Below are 25,932 nucleotides of genomic sequence, written 5' to 3' on the forward strand. Positions count from 1 at the left end.
TTAGCCAGCTGACAAGAAGGGGCAGGGCCTGGCTCCTATATAAACCACAGGAAGGAGGCCAGGCGGCAGTTCCCTACCAGCAGCCCAGGAGGAAGGAGCTCTCTGCTGTGGAAAAGAAGAGAAGCCTGATGAAGGAGCTGCATCTGATACTGCGGAGAGAGAAAGAATCCCTGGTAGGATGGAACATTGTTATGGCCAGACAGCTTCTGTTTATGTTATAGCCCAGGGGCTTGTGTTTGTGTTGCTATTTGTTACACCGGTGGTTTGGGTGAGGCTATTAGGGGTTGGAGGGGGCCTCACAGGGGACACACGGCAGCGTGGAGACCCCAGCACAGAGAGGGGGCAGCGAGAAGTCCCAGAGAGGGGGCAGCAATTGCTGAGTGCCAGTGAGGGCACAGAGCGAGACAGGGCTGCGGAGAGCCCGACCCCAGTGCAGGCGTAGTGAGCCCCAGAGAAGGGGGCAGCATTGTGGTGAGCCCCGGAGAAGGAGGCAGCATTACTGAGAAGGCCCCGGGGGAGAGGGCGGCATTACTGAGAAGGCCCTGGGAGAGACAGAGCTGCGGAGAGCCCAAGTGCCAGAGAGGGCGTGGAGACAGAGAGAGAGGGACAGAACAACATCCATTACATCTGCGAGTCTTGGGGCGTGGTATGGGGGTGGTTGGAGCCACGCATAGCCCATAAAGCTAGAGTGTAGAGGAACTGAAGATAATCGGACAACCGTGGAACAGAAGATGATAGGCAGCCTCCCTATAATATGTCTATATAAGATCAAAGTCATGGCGGGCGAGAATCGGAGGGTGTTAGTTGGCAACATGACACGGTAAAGGAGGCGGCAGGGAAGAGCACGGCGACCCTGACCGCCCTCTGGTTACAGGGTGTATAGTGTATGTGCTTGAATTGGTGATAAGTATGCATGTGCCTAGGCTGGTTTGGATGTGTATGTGCCTGAGCTGGTAGTGTGTGTGTGTATGCACCTAACTGACTTGTGTGTGTTTTGTATATGTGCAATTGTGTCACATCCTCCTGTCTAACAGCGCAATATTTCACAGATTTCATAGACATTAGGGCTGGAAGGGACCTCGGAAGATCATCGAGTCCAGCCCCCTGCCCAAAGGGCAGGAAGTCAGCTGGGGTCATAGGATCCCAGCAAGTTAAGCATCCAGTTTGCTCTTGAAGGTGTTCAATGTAGGCGCTTGAACCACCTCCGGTGGCAGGCTGACCCCACAGGGCAACAGTTTGGAATAGACTGCCACCAGAGGTTGTTCAAGCACCCACTTTGAACACTTTCAAGAGACAATTGGATGTTTCTCTTGCTGGGATCCTATGATCCCTGCTGACTTCCTGCCCTGGGGGCAGGGGGCTGCACTCAATGATCTTCCGAGGTCCCTTCCATCCTTAATGCCTATGAATCTATGAATCTTAGAGGAACTGGCCCTTCTGCTAAGCGAAAATGAATATGATCTCATAGAGGTAACAGAGACCCGGTGAGACTCCATCTATGACTGGACCACAGGTATAGATGGCTATACCTTGTACAGGGAGGATCATGTTGCAAGGAAGGGTAGGGGTGTAGCTGTCTATGTGAAGGAGCATCCTTAATGCCTATGAATCTATGAATCTTAGAGGAACTGGCCCTTCTGCTAAGCGAAAATGAATATGATCTCATAGAGGTAACAGAGACCCGGTGAGACTCCATCTATGACTGGACCACAGGTATAGATGGCTATACCTTGTACAGGGAGGATCATGTTGCAAGGAAGGGTAGGGGTGTAGCTGTCTATGTGAAGGAGCAGTACCCTTCCCTACAAGCAGAGATTGGCACCCAAGGAGGGCGACTCAAGACCCTCTGGGTTAAAATACAGGAAGAATGTGATGAAGGGGATATAACTGTAGCAGTCTATTACAGACCTCCTAACCAGCAGGAAGAGCTTGACCACAAATTTTCTAGGGAAATGGCAGAGGCTGCACGCTCCGAGTGCATGGTCATCATCAGTGACTTATAGTTTCATTGTTTCTAGGGTTGGAAGGGACCTGAACAGATCATCAAGTCCAACCCCCTGCCCTGGGCAGGAACGAGTGCTGGGATCATAAGACCCCAGCCAGATATCTATCCAACCTCCTCTTGAAGACCCCCAAGGTAGGGGAGAGCACCACCTCCCTTGGGAGCCCATTCCAGAGCCTGGCAGTGTTAACCATAAAGTAGTACCTCCTGATATCAAGCCTGAACCTGCTCTCAATCAATTTGTTGCCGTTATTCCTTGTTATCCCAGGTGGTGCCCAGGGCAACAGAGCCTCACCTATTTTCTGCTGGTCCCCCATGGTGAGTTTATAGATGGCCACCAAATCCCCTCTCAGTCTTCTCTTTTGGAGGCTGAATAGATTCAGGCCCTTTAGTCTATCTTTGTACGGCCTGGCCTGCTGCCCCCTGACCATGAGAGTGACCCTCCTCTGGACCCTCTCAAGGTTAGCCACATCCCTCTTGAAGTGCAGCGCCCAGAACCGGACACAGTACTCCAGCTGTGGCCTGACCAGCACCGCATTGAGGGGAAGCATCACCTCCCTGGACCTACTTGTTGTACATCTACAGATGCCTCACAATGTGTGGTTAGCCTTACTGACCACTTCCTTAAATCTGAGGAACCACCCTGACTTCAACCACCCTGACATCTTATGGGAAGAGCATTCAGCCAAATCTCATTGGTCGCAAAGCTTCCTCACTTGCATCGATGAGCTCTATCTGACTCAATAAGTCTACGAGCTGACAAGAGGTAAGGCATTGCTGGATCTGGTCCTGGCTGAAGGGGATGATCTAGTGAGTGACCTGAGGATCAAAGGGAAGCTAGGTGACAGTGATCACAAGTTAATCACTTTATCCTTTGCAAAGCTCGCAAATCAGTCAGCAATGCAAAAATCTTTGACTTTAGGAAAGCTGACTTTCACAAGCTCAGGAAATTGGCTGTTGAGGCCCTGGGAGATCACAATCTGACAGGGAGGGGAGTCCATTATGAGTGGTCACTCCTGAAGGATGTGATCCTAAAACAATAAGAGCAGTTCATTCCAGCCCATAGGAAAGGTAGCAAAAAGGCTGGGAGACCCCCTTGGCTCAACAGGGAATTCATGGACCTCCTGAATCTGAAAGGAGGAGCTCATAAGGGATGGAAGTTGGGGAAATACCACTAAGGAGGATTATGCAGCACTGACTCGCACTTGTAGGGAACAGACCAGAAAAGCCAAGGCTGAAACCAAACTCCAACTGGCTATAAGAACCAAGGACAATAAAAAGTCCTTCTTCAGATACATGGGAAGTTAGAAAAAAAAAACAAAGGCAACATTGGACCCCTGCTGAATCAAATGGGACAACTGACACCCAAGAAAAAGCTAATCTCCTCAATGATTACTTTGCATCGGTTTTCCACGAGCCCAAGGGAATGACCCTGCTCGACAGGACGCCAGATAACCAGGTTAAGGGAGATCGTATGCCTATAACTAGTGAAGATCTTGTGAGAGAACACCTTGAGAGGCTGGACATCCACAAATCAGCTGGCCCAGATGGAATGCACCCAAGAATGCTAAAAGAGTTGGCTGACATCATAGCACAACCAACGGCGAGGATATTTGAGAACTCGTGGCACTCAGAAAGGTTCCAGAAGATTGGAAGAGGGCCAATGTAGTACTTATCTTCAAAAAAGGAATGAAGGAAGATCCAGGGAACTACAGGCCAATCAGTTTAACCTCAATCCCTGGAAAGATCTTGGAAAAAATTATCAAAGAAACCATCAACAACAGGCTAACGGAAGGCAACATTCTGAGAGAGCGCCAATATGGCTTCATTGGGGGTAGGTCTTGCCTGACCAACCTCATTTCCTTCTATGACCAGGTGATGCACAACCTGGACAAGGGAGAAGAGTTTGATGTCATATACTTGGATTTCAAAAAATCCTTTGATTTGGTCTCCCATGATGTCCTTATGGTAAAATTGGACAGCACTGACAACCTCATGGTTTGATGGCTGGGGAACTGGCTCTGTGGCTGGACCCAGAGAGTGATAGCCAATGGAACCAAGTCAACATGGTACATGGTGTCCAGTTGTGTCCCCCAGGGTTCAGTAGTCGGACCAGTTCTTTAATATATTCATAAATGATCTGGATTTGGGTGTCAGAAGTAAACTGGCTAAGTTCACAGATGACACCAAATTATGAGGAAGTGCGGTCACATTGGAGAATAGGTTGGAGATTCAGGCCAACCTGGACACGCTTGCAAGGTGGGCAGATCAAAACCTGATGACATTCAATACAGAGAAATGCAAGGTGCTCCACCTCAGGATAAACCCACATCATACTTATAGGCTCAGCAGTGCTACACTCACTACCACCACAACTGAAAGAGACTTGGGAGTCATGATTGATCACAAGCTGAACATGAGCCAATAATGCAATGCTGCAGCCAGCAAAGCAAATAAACTCTGGCTTGTATCTACCAATGCATCTCAAGCAAGACACAAGAAGTCATCCTCCCACTTTACTTGGCCTTGGTGAGGCTGCAGTTGAAGTACTACATCCAATTCTGGGCTCCACACTTTAGAAAGGACCTGGAGAAACTTCAGAGAGTCCAGAGGAGAGCCATGCACAAGATTAGAGGTCACGAGAGCAGACTTTATGAGGAGAGGCTGAGAGGCATCGGACTCTTCAGCCTGGAGAAAAGAAGGCTCAGGGGGGACTAGGTAGCAGCCTATAAGTATATAAGGGGTGTGCATCAGGAACTGGGATAACATCTGTTCACCAGGGCATCCCCCTCAAAGGAAGACAAGGTCTAACCAACTGCTGGAAGACCGTTTTAGACTGGACATAAGGAAAAACTTCTTTACCATCCAAGTCTCCAGAGTCTGGAATAGACTCTGGATAACTTCAAGAAACACCTGGATGCTCACCTTGTTGGGGTCATCTGACCCCAGCTGGCTCCTGCCCTTTATGCAGGGGGCTGAACCCGATCATCTTGCAAGGTCCCTTTCAGCCCTAACTTCTGTGGAATTATTAGGCACTTTCATTTTGGCCTGAAAAGTTCCACAGGTGTTTAGATTTAGGCTTCTAAAACAAGCTTAGAAGCAATCTAGCTCAAGCAGATAGACACTTAACTATCACTGGGTGCATCTACATGTGCACTTTACTGTGGAGCTAATTAGTTAGCTCTGCAGTAAAGTGTCACTGTTTATACATGCACCTGTATTGGGGCGCAGTAAATTAATTAACTCCACTGCAGGATAGTACTGTCTGGGATTAGTACCATTCTACAGTGGAGTACTTATGTGCACCAAAACTCACGTGTAGATGGTGACCAGGGCTGGCTGTGGCACAAAGGTCCTACAGTTCCCTATAGGAAAAATCTTCAAACACTTGCAACCCATATTAGAAGATGACCCAATTCTTAGAGATATTCCCAGAACCACCCATTCTAGCCTTCAAACAAGCACCGAACCTCACTAACCTCATCGCCAGAAGCAAAATTCCTACAGCCCGAAACGCACCGAATGGATCCAGACCATGCCATGACAAGAAATGTAAAGCCTGCCAACATATCTCCACCACGCCCACAATTGCTACACCCCACAACAGAACCGTCTGCATTCCTGGATCTTACAGCCGCACCTCCAGAAATGTAATATATCCCATCCAATGCACCAACTGCCCTGATGGAAAATACATAGGAGAGACCAAACAACTGCACATCAGAGTGAATGCATACCATAAATCTCTCAAAGACAAAAATACCCAATACCTGTGGGGGCATATTCTCACTAGAAAACTACTGTCTCTCCAGTCTCTCAGTTCTAATCCTCAAAGGGAACTTACAAAACACTTTTCACAGACGAGCCAATGAACTTCACTTCATCAACCTCCTGGATACAAAAAATCATGGACTAAATATAGACATTGGATTTATGACATACTATAACCTGCCTAACATGCGACTCCCCAGCTTCCTCTCCACTATTTACCAGCTACATTCATTCCCCTTCCCTCCTCCCTGCCACATCCTCCCAGCTGGTCTCTCACCCACTGACTCCTCAATTTACATCTTCACTGACTGGCTTTCTTGCATGCATACCAGCCTCTGGTTTCTTTACTATTCATTCCATCCAGGAAGAGCACACGCCAACTGCAGATGCTTCCTCAGCCTGCCAAAGGGTATTTATACCTGAAAGCATGCTAAGAAATTATTTTTTCCAACTATGTGAGTTGGTCTAATAAAAGATATTATATTTAACCAAAGAACCTTTTCTGCCTATGTCCTTAGACCAACATGGCTACAACCTATAACCCTGTAACATGGTGACACACACACATTTTGGGAGTGAAGCCACCCACATTTTGAACAACAGCCTAGATATCACAGCATTGACCGAGGAACCTAGATTTTAGGCCTTCTTAGCCTGATGATAATTCCCAGGAGGAGAACTGAGTTTCAGCCCCTCCTCAAGTACTATTTATACATTTTGTATTAAATGGGAACTAGTTAAAACAGAAAGAACTTTGGTAGCAGGTACCATAATCCAGGTTATCCCCTCCCATCAGTGTCCCTATCACTAACCTAACTCTTCCCATTTACTATATAAGAATATTAGGTACCTAACCCTGTCAAATTGATATCATCCTCATGAGGCAAGATACTTAATTTTCAGGCATTGCAATGTCATTTTCAAAGAACCTATGAGAATTATTTAGATCGCATCCTATATCAGTCATCCTTCTAGCAGTATACCATCTTAAATTCATAATATAAACAACAAACAGAAAAAAACCTTAAATTAAACCTTTTAGATAATCCTTATGCATCACAAAGAAACAACATTTTCCCCCCACACACTTTTCAAGTCTGTGCAAAACACTTGTGTGAATAGTGATGAGTATTATGTTCATAGTTTAGTTTGCATATAGCACTAACCATTAAAAATCCCAGGTAAAAGCCCTAATACTACAAATACACCGAAATATTTTCATTCAAGCAATCTCAATAAATCAAATTGCTCACATACATGGGTGATGAATGTTCAACAATAATTTATTAACCATGTATACTGCTTATTAAGATGTTTACTGAATGAATATATTGGCTTAGTTTAAGAATGGCTCAGCATAAGCCATTCTTATGGCTTATGAGCTTTACAACTCTCAAAACTTGAGAGTTGTAAAGGGTTAGTAGCAGGACTAATGACTTGGAAAAATCTCACTCACTAACCGAGGCTATACAGCTAGCTTTGTCCAGAAGATCCAAAACCTAGGAATTCAGAATAAAAGGGCTATAGAGACTAAAAAAAGAGAGAGGGACACTTTCTCTGAAGAAGCAAGCTAAGATAAAGACACGTCTGGAATACCTGAAGAGTTAGGCCTGCTTAGTTTACCATTCGTGTTGGATAAGCTTTTAAGTGACAGATATGCATATACTATCTGTTGTTTTAAAATGCGTTTCCGCTAAAACCTTTGTCCCTCCTGTTAAAATAAGTACTCCACTTCAAGAAGGTTTCCCAGTGACTGTACACGACTGATCACAGACTCCTTAAGGGAAGAACTGCAGGTATTCAAACTCAATTAGATTTGCTGGTAAGCCTGGCTGATGTGCAAGATATAGTGCCCAAGGGTCCAGCCTAAAAGTGAGAGAATTTTATATCATAATTCTACAGAAGAACAGTTAAAGCAGGAGGCCTGGTGTCTGAAGGGGTCTCCTGAGAACCCATAACTGACACCTATATTTAGGGTCTATCTTAATTTTTTAATACATAGCAGATATTTCAACATAATATCACATTACCCAAAATACAATCAGAGCCCTTGTTAGAGATGATGGATTTGCTCAGCACTCTTCTTTCAGGAGCAGAAGAGGAAATAATTAAGCATCCACTTATGTAGTGAGACAGGGGAGACAGGGGAAACAAGAGAGATTACAATGCAAAGCTTTAGGCTGCATGGTGAGGCCTCAGTACAGACAAGCTATGTGATCTGAGGGTTTTTGCCTGATGGAAAACACAAGGTCTAGGTGTATAGGCTGCCTATACAAGTGCTCGGGGTAGGCAAGTGTTTAATTAGAGCGGTTCCCAGAGAGCCGCTCTAATTAAAACACCTCATCGTCATATCTATTAAGCCCCCACACATTTAAAAAATGGCTGCAGAACACTTGTGCCGTAGCAACCATTTTAAAAAGCACAGAGGCTTAAATGAGGTGACACTGGAGGCTACAATGAAGCGTTTTAATTAGAACACAGAGCTGACTCAATTAATCAAATCTGCTCTGATACATTCTAATTAAAATGTGAATGAACAAGTGTATAGGCAGCCATAGATTTTTGCAAGGTAAGTGTCTGAAATAATCTAGAAAGTATTTTTATAAACTTGGGACACAGATAGATAGTGCTTTGTGGAAATACTCTTCAAACTTTCTGAGCACTGAAACTGCCTGCTATTTCCTTAAGCACAACAGACACAAACATGACTTTATACACATTCTTTTGTGAATAAACAAAGAAATATTTAGATTTTACCATCAATTTCTTCTTGTTGTGAAAATAATTCTGCAAAACATCCAGAATCACTTAGCTATTCACATATAGCAATATCCACAATGTTTTTGGCAGGTTTGAAAATGGCAACAAATATGAAATGAAAACACACCCTACATTATTTCTTTTACTTAATCTTATGTGGTTTTAAACTGAACATTACTTAATACTTGCTGAACCATTAGTTTTATGAGTTTTTATTAGTTGAAGAGTGTTATTAGTCCCTTTTATAATTCAGCTATTGAAATGATAGGAATATTTCTCTAATACTTTAGAGCTTCTCACTGTATTAAAAAATAGAAACAAAAATATAGGAAGAAAACTTTGCATTTGTTTAACATTTTCCTGTAAACTGTTTATACTGATTTTTTTTTTTCTAACCTTGGTTTTCTTGGCTTTCATTTGTATTTTTCCAAGCAAAACGAACACTGAAGGCTCTGGTTTATTCTCAGTAACTTCAAGTAAGCACTTTATGGCTTTACTGTGATTTTGACAAAATGAATCAACAAGTGCTTGCTGAACAGGAGTGATTTTAAAGGATACTGAAAATAAGAAAAAACATCATAATAATTCTAATACCTTATTATTCCAAACTGCATATTTCTAAATATAAGGTCCTCTATACACATTATAAATATTGTGCAAGTAACTGGTTAATTGTGTAGCTAACTGAGACCAGCTACACATGCAAAATTCCTATTGTGCCATAAGAAATCCAACCAACTGTAAAGATAGACCTTGAAAACGTGTACTAACTGTATAGCTGGTTGCTATGGAACCTTAATTTGCCTGTGTAGCAGGGTGTCCCTTGAGGCTGAGACCCCCATCAGCCAACTGGGCTCACAGCTGCAGGGGTGCACCATGCCCAGCCAGGGCTGGGAGTCCCACAGCTGAAAGGATTCTCGGTCCCAGCAGTGCCTGACAGCTGTGGACTGGGTCCCACCAGGGCCCTATGGCTGCTGGGATCCAGAGTCCCATAACTGTGGGCTCTCAGTCCCAGCATCCGTGGGGTGACAGTGATCTCCCAGCCCTGGGGGTGCATGGTGTGCCCCCATGTCTGAGAGACCACAGAAGCTGCAATTTCCCAGCTGCAGGGTGCTCCACAAACCCCCATAACTGGGAGATTGCAGTCATGCCCCATGGCTGCCAGAACCCAGCACTGACCAGCTGTGGAGTCTGGGTCTCAGCAGCTGTGAGGTGCTGCTGTGATCTAGCCTCAGGGGTGTGTGAAGCCCCCTGCAAGTGCTGTGATCTCCCAGCCGCAGCTGCTGCATCTCCAAGCCACAGGGGAGCATGAGGTGCCCCCACAGCTGGAAGCCCCTCAGCTGAGTGGGCTCCCACCTGTGGGAGCTTGCTTCTTGCTAGGCTCCCCCTGCATCAGCAATAAGGTGCAACAGGATCTAATGCATGATCCCACAATGGCACCTCCTGCCATGCACGTGTGGCATGGCAGGAGGCATGATTGTGTGGATCATGCATTAAATCCCATCGTGCCTTTGTGTACACTTGTAGAGGGACACGAGAGGAATAAGCAAAAATCCATGGGTATCAAAAGACTGTCTGCTTTAATGGCCACACCAAAACACAATGAAATCACAGAGGTGAACGGGGGACAGAGGGGAGGGTTCTGGCAGACATTAATTGGTGGCATGCTACAGATATGTAGTACAACATGCATGGCCACACGTCCACAGCCCCCTGGCTGGAGTGCAACAAAGGAGACTTCTCTAGTCAAGGGGTGACAGGAAACTGGTTCTTAGCTTCTCCCACCTGCAGGGAGCTCGTCAGTATGCAGGTTTGCTTGATCAGGATATGAGGCTCCTGCAAGCTGCTTTGGCGGGGGGAATTAGACAATCTCCACTACCGAATCAGCCCTTGCTGGAACTGCTAAAAATATTTAAACATCAATACTATTCAGTTTAAAGTTGCTGGTATTTCAATAGCATTAGCAGCCTTTTAAAGCTCCCAAGCCACAGACAGCTCAGGACTAGAGATGACTGCAGCAGTGGGTTCTCTCCAGTTTGGGGCTACCTATGAACTAGGAACTTTACAACAGCTCTTTAAAGCTCCTGGCTCACAGGCAGGCCCGGCCCCCTTGCTGCCTGGCTATGCTTTAATGAAAAAGGCAGTCCAGGGCCACCTACAACCCCTCTATGGCAGTGAAAGCCTATCTGATGGGCACTGCCACCACACTAACCTCATTCCTTTTGCCATCCCAGCTTTCAGGAAACCAGTTGCTTCTTGTCCCTCCCTCCCCTTGGATGGGAAAATGAGAGTGAAGCACTGTGGGATACAGGAGGTCTCAGACCTGTATGTATACACAATAAATATGTGGCAAAAAAGCTTCTTGTGAAAAAATGTTGCTGTTTAAAACAGCCATCTTTTACCCCAGATCCCCCATTTTTGTGCCTAGTTGGCCATTTATTTAACAGGGAAAATATCATAAACACATTTGATTTCTGTCCCACTAAATTTGCATGTAAGGTCTGACAAATGTAGGCTGCCTATACACATGCTCAGGGATGGGGGTGGGGGTGGGGGTGTTTTCATTAGAGTGGTTCCTAGACAGCTGCTCTAATTAAAATGGCTCACTGTCATGTGTAAGTCCCAACATGTTTCGCAGCCATTTTGAAATACTTTCTAAAGCTCATTCGACAAGGTTTAGATAAAGCGCCCCCCCGGCCATTTTGAAATGTGCAGGGGCTTAATACACATGGCAGTGAGATGACACTGGAGCTTTCTAATTAAAATTTGAACAAGCTTGTCTGTAGGCACCTGTAATGTCTGCCAGAGCCCAGAGAGGGAAAATGTTTTAATTCTTTCCTGTGAAAGGCTGGAGTAGAAACTGAGTGAGCAGCCAAGTCAGAATCAAACTCTAGACATTTGCCAACCACACCTCTTGCCCCCTTCCCCTGCCCCCCATATCCCGACTGCCAAACAATACATTAAAATGGCTTTATTTGAAAGTTCACCAAAAGGCGCAGGTGAAAATTAAATGCAATAAAGTTAATATTGAAACTTGATCTTTGTAACTTAGCAAATGGCTTTACAAATAACAGTTCTACATAATTACAAAATATTATAACAAATTCTACTCAGTACTCTGTTACCAATATTTAACATTAAAAGTACAAACATAAAAAGCACAGGCAAGAGTAAGTGAAAGAATTGTAAATAGTGCAAACAATTGCAATGTTCCTTTAAATAATTTATAAAAGTTGTATGGTGTATAGTGCATAAACATATTCCTTCTGTAAAGGTTCAGATACTCTGGTTTATAAAAAATGTAGGCAGAAAGACATACTTTACCTTCACCCATCTCAGCCACCTGGTGAATACTGAAACTTGCAAGGTCATATCGCTTTAACTCAAGTAAATACTGTCCCCTGGAACAGAATATATTTTGTTGGCTGCCATTTGCTCATTGTAAACTTTTTCAAGCAGAAACTTCTTTTTAATGAGGACTTTAAAAATATAAATCTTGCAAGAATAAAAATCTAAAACTTGTCACAAGAATCATGTCTCCAAAGGAATACCATCCATGTTTTCTCTATTTGTTCCTACTGTACATACCTGTTTTGTTTTAAAATTTTCACTATCACCAAGGAACTTTAAATACGTATACCTAATTGAACTATGTGACATGGAAAACACACACATTTAATCTGAACTCTGCAGCTAACAACACACTCCCTGCACTCTGTTTTGCTACCAAGTGGTACTAAGCAAATTCTACCTGATTTGGAAGGTGAAGCTAGTTTCTCTGACTTCCCATCCATCACCACCAAAAGTGAAAGTTCTTCAGCCAAATCCATCCTACAGAGAAACTTGTGCAACTCATCTATCACCACTATGGTATTACAAGGGTGAATGACTGGAACTTGGTTAATTCTTATTCCAATGCACTAGAAGTAATAATGTCTCACCCAGTGCCTATTAGCTGTGTTGGCTTCATAGCACTGACAAGAGTAAAAAGCATTACAAACTTTTTCCCTTTCAGTGCACACAAGGATATATTGACTGAATATGGTGACATTTTTAATCCATTCACTATGTAAAGTACACCCATATTAAATCCTTAATGAGGGTTTTAACTAGGGTGACCAAATGTCCAGGATTGGCTGGGACCATCCCAGATTTCAGAAGCTGTCTCGGCATCTGGATTTGGAGAAAACTGAAGCAAAAGTCCTGGTACAAACCCTCCCACATATGTCTGGCTCCTGATTCAAAAGCCAGGCATGTGCAGGCAGATTCACACCAATCCAGGACTTTTGCTTCAGTTTTCTCCAGGAAGCCCAGCCAAGGGGCTGCTCCCTGATCTGGATTCCACTGGGCTGCGAGCAGAGTCACTTGCACAGTACAGTCAGCGTAGGGGGGGTGGGAGGGAAGGAGCTGCAGGGTCATGTGTGTATGTGTGTGCATGCTGTGCTGACCTACCCAGCCCCACTCCTGGGAGCCACAGTGTTTGGAGGAAGGGTTGTGTGCACCCCACATCCCAGATTTCCCTCAAATTATTATGGTCACCCTAGTTTTTACTGATGCATAGAACATGGATCAGTCATCTCTGCAATTAAATTAAATGAAAAAGACATGCCCTCACTTGATTAACATTTCCTACAGTTTATTTGGGTCCAGTAAAATGAAGAAGAGCACAAAAAAATATCTCTTTGACTTGATAAAGGTTGCAACATTTTATCTAGTTTGGAATGAGTGAAATTGACAGAATTAGGTGATTACTAAAATATATATCTTTTTGCAGATGTGAAGAACCATATGGATTCACAAAGTGGTATACCATATTTCATATAATCCTGGAAGTCCAGTCCAGGCAATGTACAGTTTCTCAAAATGCACATGCCCATGAGAGGCAGAACTGAAGACTATGAAACAGTACGCTGGCTACTGGTGAGTCTTAAACAGCTTGGATAACTTCCCTATCCCCTTAACTGTGCAGCAAGCTAATACATACCACTTTCAAGAACAAAGTAAAAAGATCACATTTGGTTTCTGAGACTACAAAAATCAGGGAAGAAGGAAGATGAGGAAGTGATGGTGGGTTGCTGAGGAGGAGCAAAAACTTGCAGGGTACCAGAAAAGGTATAAAACGGGTATAATGAGCAGAGGTAAGATGCTTAATGAAAGCTTTTTTTTTCTTGATAGGAGAAACAGATTTAGGGAGAAAAAAGGGACTTTTAGAATAATGGACCTTTTAGGATCCACTGAAGAGGCCAGGTAAAGATCAAGTCTGAAGTATTTAGCCATTTAGCTCCCATGAAGTCAGTTTCAGGCCTAGGGAGGTGTAGAATCAGCCCTTCACACTTGTTCCACTATGGGGATACTCCAGAAAGGTATTTGTCTTGTCCATTCAAAGCACATATTTAAATTATGAATTTTAGAAGAATTTAGGTTTGCCCTGTTGTCATTGTTCCCATCCACCCCTCTTTCCCAAGCCCCTTCAGAGCCTTTGTTTTGCAGTATTCTGCATGCCATGTCAGATCCTTCTCTCCATCTTAGTGATTTACAGAATTTTAATATCACTAAAAGTATTATTCAAATATCACATTTTGTGTATTTTTCTTCAATGAAGCACATTCAAAATATCTGCAATATTAATATATCTACTAATAAAGCCTACTGTAAATGACAATAGTTGTGAAATGGGATATTTCTAAGTCCAGAGAACTTTTTCCTACCTTGTTATCCGTAAATAGGATTCATTTGGGTAAAGATGAATGGCTCGATTTATATCCTTTAATGCTAACTGTACATCATGAACCTGTTATTTACAAAAAAAAAAAAAAAAAAGCTTGTTACTCACCCTTACATCTGAAATTAACTTATTTACCACTGCAGTTCTTCAAGAAGAGATGGGCACATGGATCAAATTCACAGCGTTCAATGTGCTCTTTACAGAAGAGAACAGGACATTTTTACCAACGGTATTCTATAGGAAATGTTCGTGTGATTTGTGTACCTGTGATCTCCCCTTCCTGAAGCCACAGAGAGCTGTCCCAACCATCAGACAGTTACTTTGCCTGATGAGAATCTGTTGAAGCAAGCTATTGAGGCAGCCTGACTGCTAGTGGAAAAGGCTCTAATAAGAATTGGAAGAACTGATGCAGTCAGTAATCAGCTTCGATCTCTAGGCTAAAACTAGGTTCCCTTTAGATCTACTACAAGGGGAAAGAAACAGCAAATTTATCCCTACCTTGCCAGGCAGCAACATGTTTTAACATGCTGCAAACAACATTACAAACTGGAAGTATCACTTCAGTGCAGTTTCAGGTGGGCTAATTGCTTCAGGTGGCTGCTTCCCAGCAGTGCTAATTAACCTGAGTGTGGCACCATATTAACATGGCCTACACTGTGTTTATACCTCCTGACCTAAAAAATGAGTGAGAGTTATAAACATGCTGAAACAAGTCTAGGTGATTTCTGAATGCATTTTCCCCAGTTTAAGACAAAATCAAAAGGGTATAATTTTCTTTTTCTTAGGCCCCCTGTGCACATTACATTTATGCCATAATGAACATGTTAACTGTGACTTTGGGTGCTACACATAAAATGGCAGACAGTTCATAAAACATTCCACATATTATGTAGAACGTTTTTATGTCTCGTTGTATGGTGCCTTAAAGGCTAGGGACAGAAATTACACACAAACTGGTTTAAGGGATCAGAAACTGGTTTAAACCTGTAACAGCATAGAAGCTCACTGCACATAAACCAATTTCAAAATGGCTGAAACTGGTTTAAGACAAACCTAGTTGAATGTAGTATCACATTTAAGTGATTTAGGTCAAACCAGTTTATGAAATTTTTGTTCCAGACATCTTCCTGGTTCAAGTTAAATCACAGTCCCCCACCATGCTTTGCAGCCCTGGCTTAGGCTGTGCTGTCTGCTCCAGCAAAGCAGGGGTGGCCCTGCCCCTCTGATCCCTAGCAGGAGCAGTGAAAACTGGCTGACAAAGGGTGGGGGGGAGGCAAGCCCAGCTGGGGATGCAGCCCAGTCAGGGGGGAGGGGGAATAGGGAAACTGCTCTCCCCAGACAAACCCCGGCTGAGGTCTGGGGCCAGGGAAGGAAGGTTAAACACCCCTTCCCCCATTCAAACTTACTGCTGACTGCGACTGTGGACTACAAATCCCAGAGGCACCTATAAGCAGGAAGAGGAAGTGATGAGCAACCCTGCAGAGTCCTGCTGCTCTGATTCTGGACTATAAATCCCCAAAACCTTGGGGCAGTAGGAAGACAAAGCAAACACACAGCCCATGCTGGCTATATGCCAGAGTCATGCTCTAGCACCCCCCAGCTTCTGGCCTGAGCCACTGCAGGCATGTGGCTGCATTTCCTGAATCAAACGTAAATGTCTGGCCATTTTTCTCAATTTAAGCCCTGCAGCTTAGACTAACCTGCAAAGACTGAATCAATTCAGCCTTGGACTTATTGACAGTCTGTACTTAGCCAAACTAAACATGTTGCCAGCGCTGACACTGACACAGCTGATTGCTGGTCCTGGGACCAGGACTACCCAGGGGTCTGGAACCAGCCTTTCAATCAGCTGATCGTTGGCCCCAGACCAAGGCTGGGACAGGGAGCAAGAGAAAGAGGGAACTGAAGGGCTTTCCCACCAGGAACTTTAAACCCCACATGCCAAGCACAGAGGATCAAAAGCTTCTTGCAGGGTTTAAAGTCCCCAGTGGGGGAAACTCTTTGGCTCCCCTATGCCCAGCAGCTGCCCAGCCAGAGCTCCTGGGTAGAGGTGCATCCATACATTGGTCTGATATTGGATCGGCACTTATGTAAAGAAAATTGACTGCATCGGGAATCAGCTTTTTTTTTTTGCCTGATATGGGCGATAATTTGGCCAATAAATACCCCTTGCATGTACAGAGCTACAGCACAGCACATAGGCAGCAAGGAGCACAGCCCAGCACCACAGAGAGCTGCATCCAGCTGGTAAGTCTGTTGTGGTGAAAGGGGAGGGAGGTAAGGGGTATGGGGAGGGAGACAGATTGAGGCCCCTGCAGTGAAGAAGGAAGTGGGGCTGGGGCTGCCCAGCTGGGGCGGGGTGTGGGACAGAGCCACCATTTGTTTGGGGGTTGCAGGGAGGGGGGCGCTTCTGCCGCTGCGCACACCCTGGCAGGGGATGGGAGGTGTGTGCCCCTGGATCTGTGTGGGGCAGGGTAGGCTGGGACTGGGGCTGCACCTCGCTGGTCCTGGCAGGGACTGGGTTGGGCTGAGCTTGGCGCAGGTGGCAACACTTGAAGGAACGGTTGGGGGATTACAGTGAATTTTGGGGTGGTTGCAGCCCCCTCACAACCCCTCTCCCAGTGCCACCGCTGCCCGCCCCAAACACAGCCCGGCCCAGCCCCTGCCGAGAAGAGCCCGGTGCAGCCCCAGCCTGCAGTGGCAGCCTGCCCCACCCCATGTGCAGATCTGGGGGGCACATGCCCGCCATGCCCTCCCAGGGTACATGCAGTGGCAGGAGCTGCCTCCCCCTCCCCCCACAGCCCCTAGATGAGTCCCGGGCCCTGCCCTGTCTAGACAGTGTTTGGCCCAGCCCCTGCTCAAGCCCCACTCCCTCCCCCACCACAAAGGCCTCAATCTGACCCCCCCATGCCCCTTCTCTCCCCCCTCTCCTTCCACCACAACAGACTTACCAGCCGGACACTGCTCTTCAAACTGCTGGGCTGTGTATCAGAAATTGGATTGGTATCGCCAATGCGTCTCCTTAAAAACTGGCTATTGGTATCAGCCTAAAAAATCTCTATCAGTGTACCCCTACTCCTGGACATGGGGTTTTGACAATCAGCTGACTGTTGGCTTTGGTCCAACTTGCTGGTCCAGGAGGAGCCTGGGATTATGATCTCAAATTCCCCTTATATTGGATAGTAGCAATGATGCGACTAGGATCTGATTCCTTAATCTACACTTACTCTTCCTGCCATATACATGACATGGGAAGAGGCACAATTGTTGGGATTAGGGATAAAATCGCATTGTACCATTAAATGAATATGTATCAGGACCTTACAAACTTGCATGGCCTAGCAGAAAAAAGAGCACTGGGAGGTGGAGCATTTACAGGCAAAAAGTTTAGGATGAAATCTCATTTTCCTATCCACAGGAAATTAGGAAATCAAGATTACTTATCTCCACTTACCTCACTTATTCTATGGCCACTAAAAATGTTGTTTTCATTTATAAGTAGAGAACTAAACAAGAAGACTTCAGCTCAAACAATAGTTCCAACAAAAACGAGAACGTTAAATTCAAAAGTTAAAGTGGTGACACCTTACTTATTGGTGGAAAAAACTAACCCACATCTTTCAAAAACAAACTAACAATTGTTTAATGGATAAAAACAGAAGTACCCTGGACATGTAAATGACATGGTGAAAAGACTGTTCTATAAACTTTAATAAAAGTTAAAAAACTGAACTAATTGTTTAATATCAACCAATAGTCCAAAATCATACAAACTAAAGAATATACTGGTTCACAGTTTCTCCTACATGCCTGTCATATGGAGTCACAAAGGTACATAGGGCCATGTGGTCCAGCATTCTGAGGCACTTCTTTAATGAAGTGTAAAGATGGTTCTGCAATTGGGCTATTTGCAGACAGATCATCCGGAATCTTTCTTACAGAAGGAAGACTCTTGTTGCTCGGACTTTGCAGATTAATTCATGCCATCAGTTGGCATGGTATCAGATTTGATTAACTGAGGTTGATTTCAGATACAGTAAAGATAGTAAGCAGAGAAATAGTTTCACTGATATTATGACCTAGAATTTTAGTTTCTTTCAAATTAAACAATTGTCCAGGTAAGGGTAGTCACAGAATCTTTGTTTTAGAAATGAATAGTTTTACTGTCAGTGCTGTAGATTTTTGAGAAGCCCTTTAGGTACATGAGGTCTGCAGTTTGAGTGCATGGATACTAAATGAGTCATCTAATAGAAAACTATCAGGCACAGTAGGAGTACTGGTGGTTTATAGTTTAGATCAGGGGTTGACAACATACAACTGACAAGCCAGATCTGGCTGGCAGAGCTGGGGGGATGGGGGAGGACTTCAGCCACACGGCTGAAGTGGTGGTAGTGAAAAGTGTAGGCAATGGCATGGCAGAGGCGAGTGTTGTATACACCCCAGCTCCAGCAGCAGCGGCACAAGTAAGGTTGGAAGCAGCCCACACTCAGAGCTAAGCTCCGTTAAAGTATCCCCCTGCTGGAAAATTTAAAAAATAAACTAGGAATAAAAAAAACCTCTAGGTATAAAAAAACCCTCTAGTTTAGATAACAACAAAGACATATTATTATTAGGAAATTTCAGTCAGACACTATTATGGAGAACTTCTGCATGAGGAAGAATTTCAGGTCCTGTTTTACCTCTCATGTACATTTCTTGAATGTTTTACATATTATCTTAGGCAAGGAAAGAAAGACGACTTTCTCCTAAGCAATAAAGATATTTATCAAGTCCCTCAGTGAGTGGAATTATGCCACCACAAAATGGACAAGCTTTAACATCTGGAGATCTTAGTTCAGCCACTGAAGACTGAAAACTCTGGTACTGCCAGTATAATGTTAACTTTCCAATTTTTCTTTTTCTTCCAATGAATTACTAAAAGGAAACATTATCAATAACAGTAAAAATACAGTAACAACAATAAGCCCCCCAGTAAGTATCTATCTATCTATCTAAACACTATAGTACAAGTATTCCAACTCTCTGCCAGAAAGTGGTCAGAGGAAAGTGGAAGTTTGAGCATTTCCTCTCTTCATGCTCACAGGAGAGGGAGTGGCAGGGGATACAAATAACTCAATTAACACAGCCAGAATAAACCACTTGGAACTCCTTTGTACTGGGTGCAGGTACACAATGGGTAGAATCTGTATACAATGACACTTAAAGAAGAACCTGAAATTTCCATTTTATGGCAAGTTTAGACATTCTGAAATATGATTTCACTCCCACTGGAAGTAAAAACAATTATTTCCAGAAGAAAATCAGTTTTTAGAAAGTTTACACTTTAAAATTTAGTTTTGGAATTAAATTTCTTGTCAATCCATTTTCTTACAACACAAATAGAAGATATTTTAATCTAGAAAAGACAAGGTGTTTTGATTCAATACTCAGGAGAAGCTTCCAATTATTTGAAGAATAAAAAATAAATAATGTAAAATTTGATCACGTAAATAATGTAATATAAATAAATAATGTAAGATTTGAAATATTCTATTTTACATCACATATCAATAACAGTACATAATATGCATCTTTGCAAATAGCTCCAGTGAAGTCACAGGACTACTCAGAGCATATAAAAGTTAAGCATGTATTTTAATTCTGTTCAGGACCATCACCTAAATATCTATTAAAATGTTTTGTAACAACTATAAAATGTAAATAAAGTATGGTTAAAGTGCTAAACAAAAACAAAAGGCATACAATACCTTATGATATGCTTGAGCTCTACATACATAAGGTCTCATGTTTGTAGGATCAACTTCAATTGCATTGGAAAATTGTCGAATAGCTTCATAATAATGATCCAGATGCCATAGTAATATAAGGCCAATATTTATGTAAGCCAAGGAAAAGCCTCTAGAAACAGAATATAGTCTTATTATTCATTATGTTATGAGATAAAATAATATTATATAAACTATTGTTCAGTACATGTTTCATCTACTGTTTTTATAAGGCTATAAAATACCTCTAGGCAATCAAAACGCTGAATCTCATATTTATATGCACAATTTCCATTAAATGCATTGGTTAACTTTTGAGTTCTCCTAAATACTGATACCTGTATATATGCAGAGTTATTGGTTTTCCCAAATACTAGTCTTCGCATTTTAGTTAGTGTTTATAATAAATTCGCAAGTATATAAGCCTATTTTCATCAGTATTCTGTGATTTCCTCCTGGATCCCTATGTATCTGGCTTCAAAACTGAAATTAGTATACAAGTTGAATTAGTCTCCTTGAATGATGATTTTTCATTTAATTCTATTAGAGATGCATATGGAGGTGTTGGATGTAGCTGTGTTTTCTAAGGACATAGGCAGACAAGATTCTCTGTATCTTTTATGGCTAGGGACAGGCATTCAAAAAGCTGGAGCCTAAATTGATTCAATTTTTGCAGGTTAGTCTAACCTGGCTAGACTGAACCGATTTGTTACAGCACAGATATTCCTTGTGGACTGGGGAAATGCGGGCATGTGCCTGCTGCAGGGAAGTTGTGCTTGTGGGGGGGCATGGCCAGACTGGGTTGAACTGGCCAGATGGGTTTAATTCCCCACTCCCTGTCCCACTAGCAGGGACCCAAGCCGGGTCTGCCAGACGCTCCCCCTCACTGCTAGAGTGGCAGGCTGGCATGGCCCCTGAAGCAGAGAGGACAGGAAGGGGGTTATTGCCCCCTCTACTCCCACTGCCCCTGGGAGACAACTGCTGCATTTGCCCGCCCCAACCGCCACTTGCTCCCTGCTTGGGGTAAGTTGCAGAATAAGCCCCCTTCCCAGGATGCCAGAGGGAGGGGGAATAACCTAGGCAGGGGGCAGATGGGCAAAATAACTCAGCTCTCTGCCCCCTGCCTAGGGGGCCCTGCTGGCCAGCGTCTAGGCCTGCCCCCATCCGGCTGCTGGAGCAATGAGTGGGGAGCGACAATGATGGGGGCAGCAGCCCTTGTCACAGTTTCCCCAAGTGCATGCCTCTTGCTGGCAGGGGACTGCACTACAGGGCAAGGAAAGCTGCTGTGGATCATGGCAGTCCCTCTGACCTCCAGTGCCAATACACACAGTCTGCGGCAGCTCTGCCCACACTGCAGCAGGGGCCCTCCGCTGGGAAGGTGCTTACATTCCCCAACACTATGACAGGGGCTGCTGCCCCCATAAAGGGCCCTGCCCCCTCACTGCTACAGCAGCCAGGTGGGGGCACGGCCAGACATCAGCTGGCAGGGCTCCTTAGGCAGGGGCGAGGGTTATTCTCCCTCCCTCCAGCATCTGAGGGAGGGGACTTATTTGGTCGCTTGCCCCAAGCAGGGAGCAAGTGGCAGCAGCAGTTGGACTGGGCAGACCCAGCTGCAGTCCTCTGGGGGTAGTGGGGGTAGAGGGGGGAATAACACCCCTCCCTGCCTCCTCTGCCTCAGGAGCCATGCCATCCTGCCGCTGCAGTAGCAAGGCAGGGGAGCACCAGCAGACCTGACTCGGGTCTTGCCAGTGGAACAGGGAGGGGGTAATTAAACACTTCTCTGTCCAGACCCCAACCCCTGCCTGTCCCTACTTGTCCCTGCTCGGCTCCACTGGAGCAGAGCCCAGCCCAGAGAGCATGCCGGGATGCTGGGGGCCTCTGGTTTAACTTAAACCAGGAAGGGGTCTGGGGCAGACATTGCATAAACTGGTTTGACCCAAATCAGTTAAATCTGATACTACATTCAACTATGTTTATTTCAAACCGGTTTCAGCCATTTTGAAACTGGTTTACGTGGACTGAATGTCTGTTCTGTTGCAGGCTTAAACCAATTTCTGATCACTTAAACCAGTTTGTGTGTAATGTCTGTCCTGAGCCTATTAGACCAACAGTATAGCTGAAAAATTGTTCTTTACAAGCTTTCAAGCACAAGCACACTTTGTGCCCAAAAGCTTGCAAAAGACAATTTTTCCAACTTTTCAGTTGGTCTAATAAAAGATATCACATTTACCCCAAGAACCTTGTCTGCCAGAGATGGTTAAGGGCACTTTTCAGTGGTACTGCATCATTGTTTTAAGAAAGTTTTAAAGTATGGCTTTGGGCAATTCTTTCCTATCCAAAAGCCCACTTACATATGACCTTAGAGTATTCAATTTTCTGAACTTCCTGTTAATCTTGTGGTGCTGTATACCTATTTAAATACTTAATCACTGTAAAATGCACTTACACACTGATCTATGTTGCAAAATTTTGATTTGTTAAAACTAAATGTTTAGGGGAAAAAAAGTCTCAGATTTCCCTCAGGACCCTCCTTGGTTTTCTGCTGTCTCCTGGAAAGCTGTGAGGGAGCCTGAGTTCATCATAGGGATTTGCCTGGAAACTGCTAGAACCAAATAGATGCACCACCATGTTAGTGTCACTGGGGACACGAGGGGGAAATAATCTGTTGAGAGTGGGATTGAGGAGGAAAAAAGATAATTTTGTGGGATATTTGCATTTGGCTCACAATCAGTGTACTGCAAAATTAGCTGGATTTAAGTGGTTGCATGCCAGAACAGGATAAAATGAAAGCAAAAAAACTTCTGGGAGCAGACAGAAATCCTGCCTCGGTCTCTGCTTTCATGGTCTGAGGTTCTGGTGCAGCTCTACCAAGTTAGGTTATCCCTGCCACACAGCCAGCAGTCTGGAAGCCCTGTAGCCTTTTTCACTCTCTGCCATAGAACTGGATGCCTATTATCCCTGGTACAGACATGCACAAAATTAAGTTTTTAATCCTGTTTCTGTCCCACTCTAAAAGCCTTCCTGCTCCCATATTTTTCCCCTTACATTTTATTCACTTCCTAACAGGAACAAATTAAATCCTACTTCCTCCCATACCAGGGACAGATTTTTAAATAAGTAAACAAACTCTATTCCCCCAGGCAATATTTAGATAGCTAGACAGATAGAAATGTACACAGCCTTCCACTCTTCCTCCACTTTAGACTGTATATAACATATTAAAAATCTAGAGTTCACTCACTTGTCCAGAACTAGTACGTCTTCAAAGTCACATATTGCTAGTGACCAGCATGACTGTTCTGCATATAAGATCCCACGATGAAAGAAAGAACTAAGATTTTCAAAAGTATCATTGAGGAGCACTGGGGGAGGGAAATGTTTTAAAATTTTAATTTGGCGATATTGGCATTTATTGGTGTTTACTATACAGCTCTTCTGTACATTAATTTCAATCCAGATTTGTATTATATAAAAATATCATAAACCAGTGCAATCACAGTACAAAGACATTTGTTCGTGTACTTTAAAACTAAGGTATGAATAAAATGGAATAAATACATAAAATGACATAGTTGAAATTCCTTATGTCTACTCAAATCATTAAAATAAATCGAGAGAACATAATAAAACAGTGAAAAAATAACTGAAAAGGTCTATCAGCAGTAACAATAAGAGCCAGTGTCTAATGTTAACAATGAATTAATTAATATAGATGAAAAGGAAGAAGTTATCAGAAAATGCTAAATGACTAGAGCATTTTTTAATTTGCACAATAGGATATGGCCATGGTATGTCATTCTGCAATGTGATAGCTGCTAGTGAATATTGACTTTTCTCTTTTTAATATGACAAGCCTATCAATTCATCAACATAAAAATTAAGAACAATACCAGAAACACTGAAATCCTGCAGAGCTCTCTTTGGATCAATCTTTCGTAGCATACAACCTCTGTAATAGAATGCTAACCAATTAAGGGGGTCTAGATGAATTGCAGCAGAAAAGTCTTCTGTGGCATTTTTATATTGCTGTTGTGTAGCATATGCTCTTCCTCGATATAACCTAGTATGGAAAAAATAATTTCTCACATAAATTTTTAAGTCTACTTAAAAACGTACACTGGGAAAACAAAGTCATATGAAGCTATGTACAACATGAATACTTTGGTCAATTTTGCAAACCATTAGCCACTAAGGCTGTGCAAAATTTTGACAGACGTTTCATTTTGGAGGTGTTTCAGGCCATTTCGGCACCCAAAATACCAAATCCAAATCAAAACGGAAGGCCCTGGAACAGCTCCAAAATGAATTGGAAGGCTCCAAAACATTTCAGAAATGTTTTGGAGAATTTCGGAGTTTTGGAGCTGGACTTGCAGGGAAACAAAAACCAAGAAGAGGGAGGGGAAAGAGGGGGGAAGGACTGCTCTGATACCGACATCTAGCTCCTGGTTCGATTCCCCAGGTCTCTGATTGCTTCCCCCAGCTCTCTGATCACTTCCCCAGCTCTTGCCAGGGGGCGCAGCCACCGATCTGCATGCAGGGTTTCAGCAGACAGCCCACGCCAAGCGCCAGGAAGACTGCAGTGCTGCTGCTGGCCCTAGCCTGCAGCAGCCGCCTGCTGAAACCTGGTACACAGATCTGGGGGCCCTCACAAGGCAGAGACCAGCAGGCTTGCTCACCACTCTGCACTGCTTCCCTGCCCCACAACCCAGCATGACAGGGATCAGAGATCTGCACGGGGGTCTCCTTGCCTGCATGGAGGACAGCAGCCCTCCCCCAGACAAGCCACTCACGGCCCTGTCCTGCTCCCTGCTCGGGTCCTGTAGCCCCTGGCCCCAAGCCCCTGCTGGCCCCGAAGCTTCCCTGGCAGCCCATTTGAAACAGAATCAGAAGAGATTTGGCAGAGCCGTATCTCCGAAACAGATTCGGCCAAAATGAAACAGGACAGTGATCTGAAACACTGAAATGAATCACTGTCCTCTGAAATGGCTGAATCCAAAACTGAATCGAAACACAGCCGTTTCACACAGCCCTAACAGGCACCTCTCTCTCTTTTGCACCTCTGCAGGTGACTGCAGCTAGCCCCTCCACTCATGGCTCCTCACTCCCCTGGCACTGGCTGAGCTATAGTATAATTGTGATAAACCAACCCAATCTATTGTTAAGTGTGCCACTGGCCTCCTCAAAGTCACTGGTGCTGCCTCCATGAATCTGGTGTAGGAGGGCCAGGCAGTGGTCCATGGAGGAGCATCAAAGGAGGTGAATTTCTTCCTCTTTTTTTCAGTTGACAAACCAACTCTAAATAATCCAAGACCTTCAAACTGATTCTTATGGCCAGACTACTGCACCTGCACAAACTCCACTGCATAATGGACCAATGCACCTGCCTGGAGCCTCATTGATTAGAATAACTCTGTGTGAATGCAAAGCAGTTTTCAGGCTTGGAAAGATATAGACTATGCCTTAATAATTAAAAAAAATTAAGTTAAATAAAATCAGCAACATAATTAAGTGAGGTAAAATGCAGGATCACATGAAAGAAAACTAGAAAATGATACTGTTGTGATTATTTTATCAATGCAAGATGTGAAAAACGTGGTCTCTCTACTACTACAGCAATAATGTCCTATTAGTTACGGCTTAGTCCTGATAAGTTTCATTAAATTAAAATAAAGTGCTTACTCCTATTTCTTTTTTACAATGTGTTATAAAACTCACAGTGCTCTGGGGGTTTGTGGAGTGCTGAAAATGTTTTCTTGTGTTTTATAGTACTAATATGGCATGTGGTATCTTGTTAGAAAGCCAATGTTATGCTGTATCCATGTATGTTCCTGTTATCGCTGTATAGATTGTCATTCCATCTGCATATTTCTTTATGATTTTGGACATAGTTTAGCCAAGGAACTTCGGGA

The 25,932-nt window shown here is 43.9% G+C and overlaps 1 protein-coding gene across 1 annotated transcript in view; it reads right to left on the minus strand.

Moving 5' to 3' along the window:
* TTC6 (tetratricopeptide repeat domain 6) overlaps positions 1–25,932 on the minus strand; it is a 127,879-nt gene that overhangs the window by 45,895 nt on the left and 56,052 nt on the right. Inside the window, exons 18-23 of the mRNA XM_025201442.1 lie at positions 23,914–24,083; positions 23,265–23,385; positions 20,006–20,156; positions 14,242–14,324; positions 11,858–11,934; positions 8,930–9,090 (exon numbers count right to left, since the gene is read on the minus strand). Of these exons, the coding sequence (XP_025057227.1) occupies positions 8,930–9,090; positions 11,858–11,934; positions 14,242–14,324; positions 20,006–20,156; positions 23,265–23,385; positions 23,914–24,083 (763 nt within the window). The remainder of the gene's footprint in view (positions 1–8,929; positions 9,091–11,857; positions 11,935–14,241; positions 14,325–20,005; positions 20,157–23,264; positions 23,386–23,913; positions 24,084–25,932) is intronic.

This window comes from Alligator sinensis, unplaced genomic scaffold (genome assembly GCF_000455745.1).
Source record: "Alligator sinensis unplaced genomic scaffold, ASM45574v1 scaffold280_1, whole genome shotgun sequence".
In the NCBI taxonomy this organism is placed as follows: domain Eukaryota; kingdom Metazoa; phylum Chordata; order Crocodylia; family Alligatoridae; genus Alligator; species Alligator sinensis.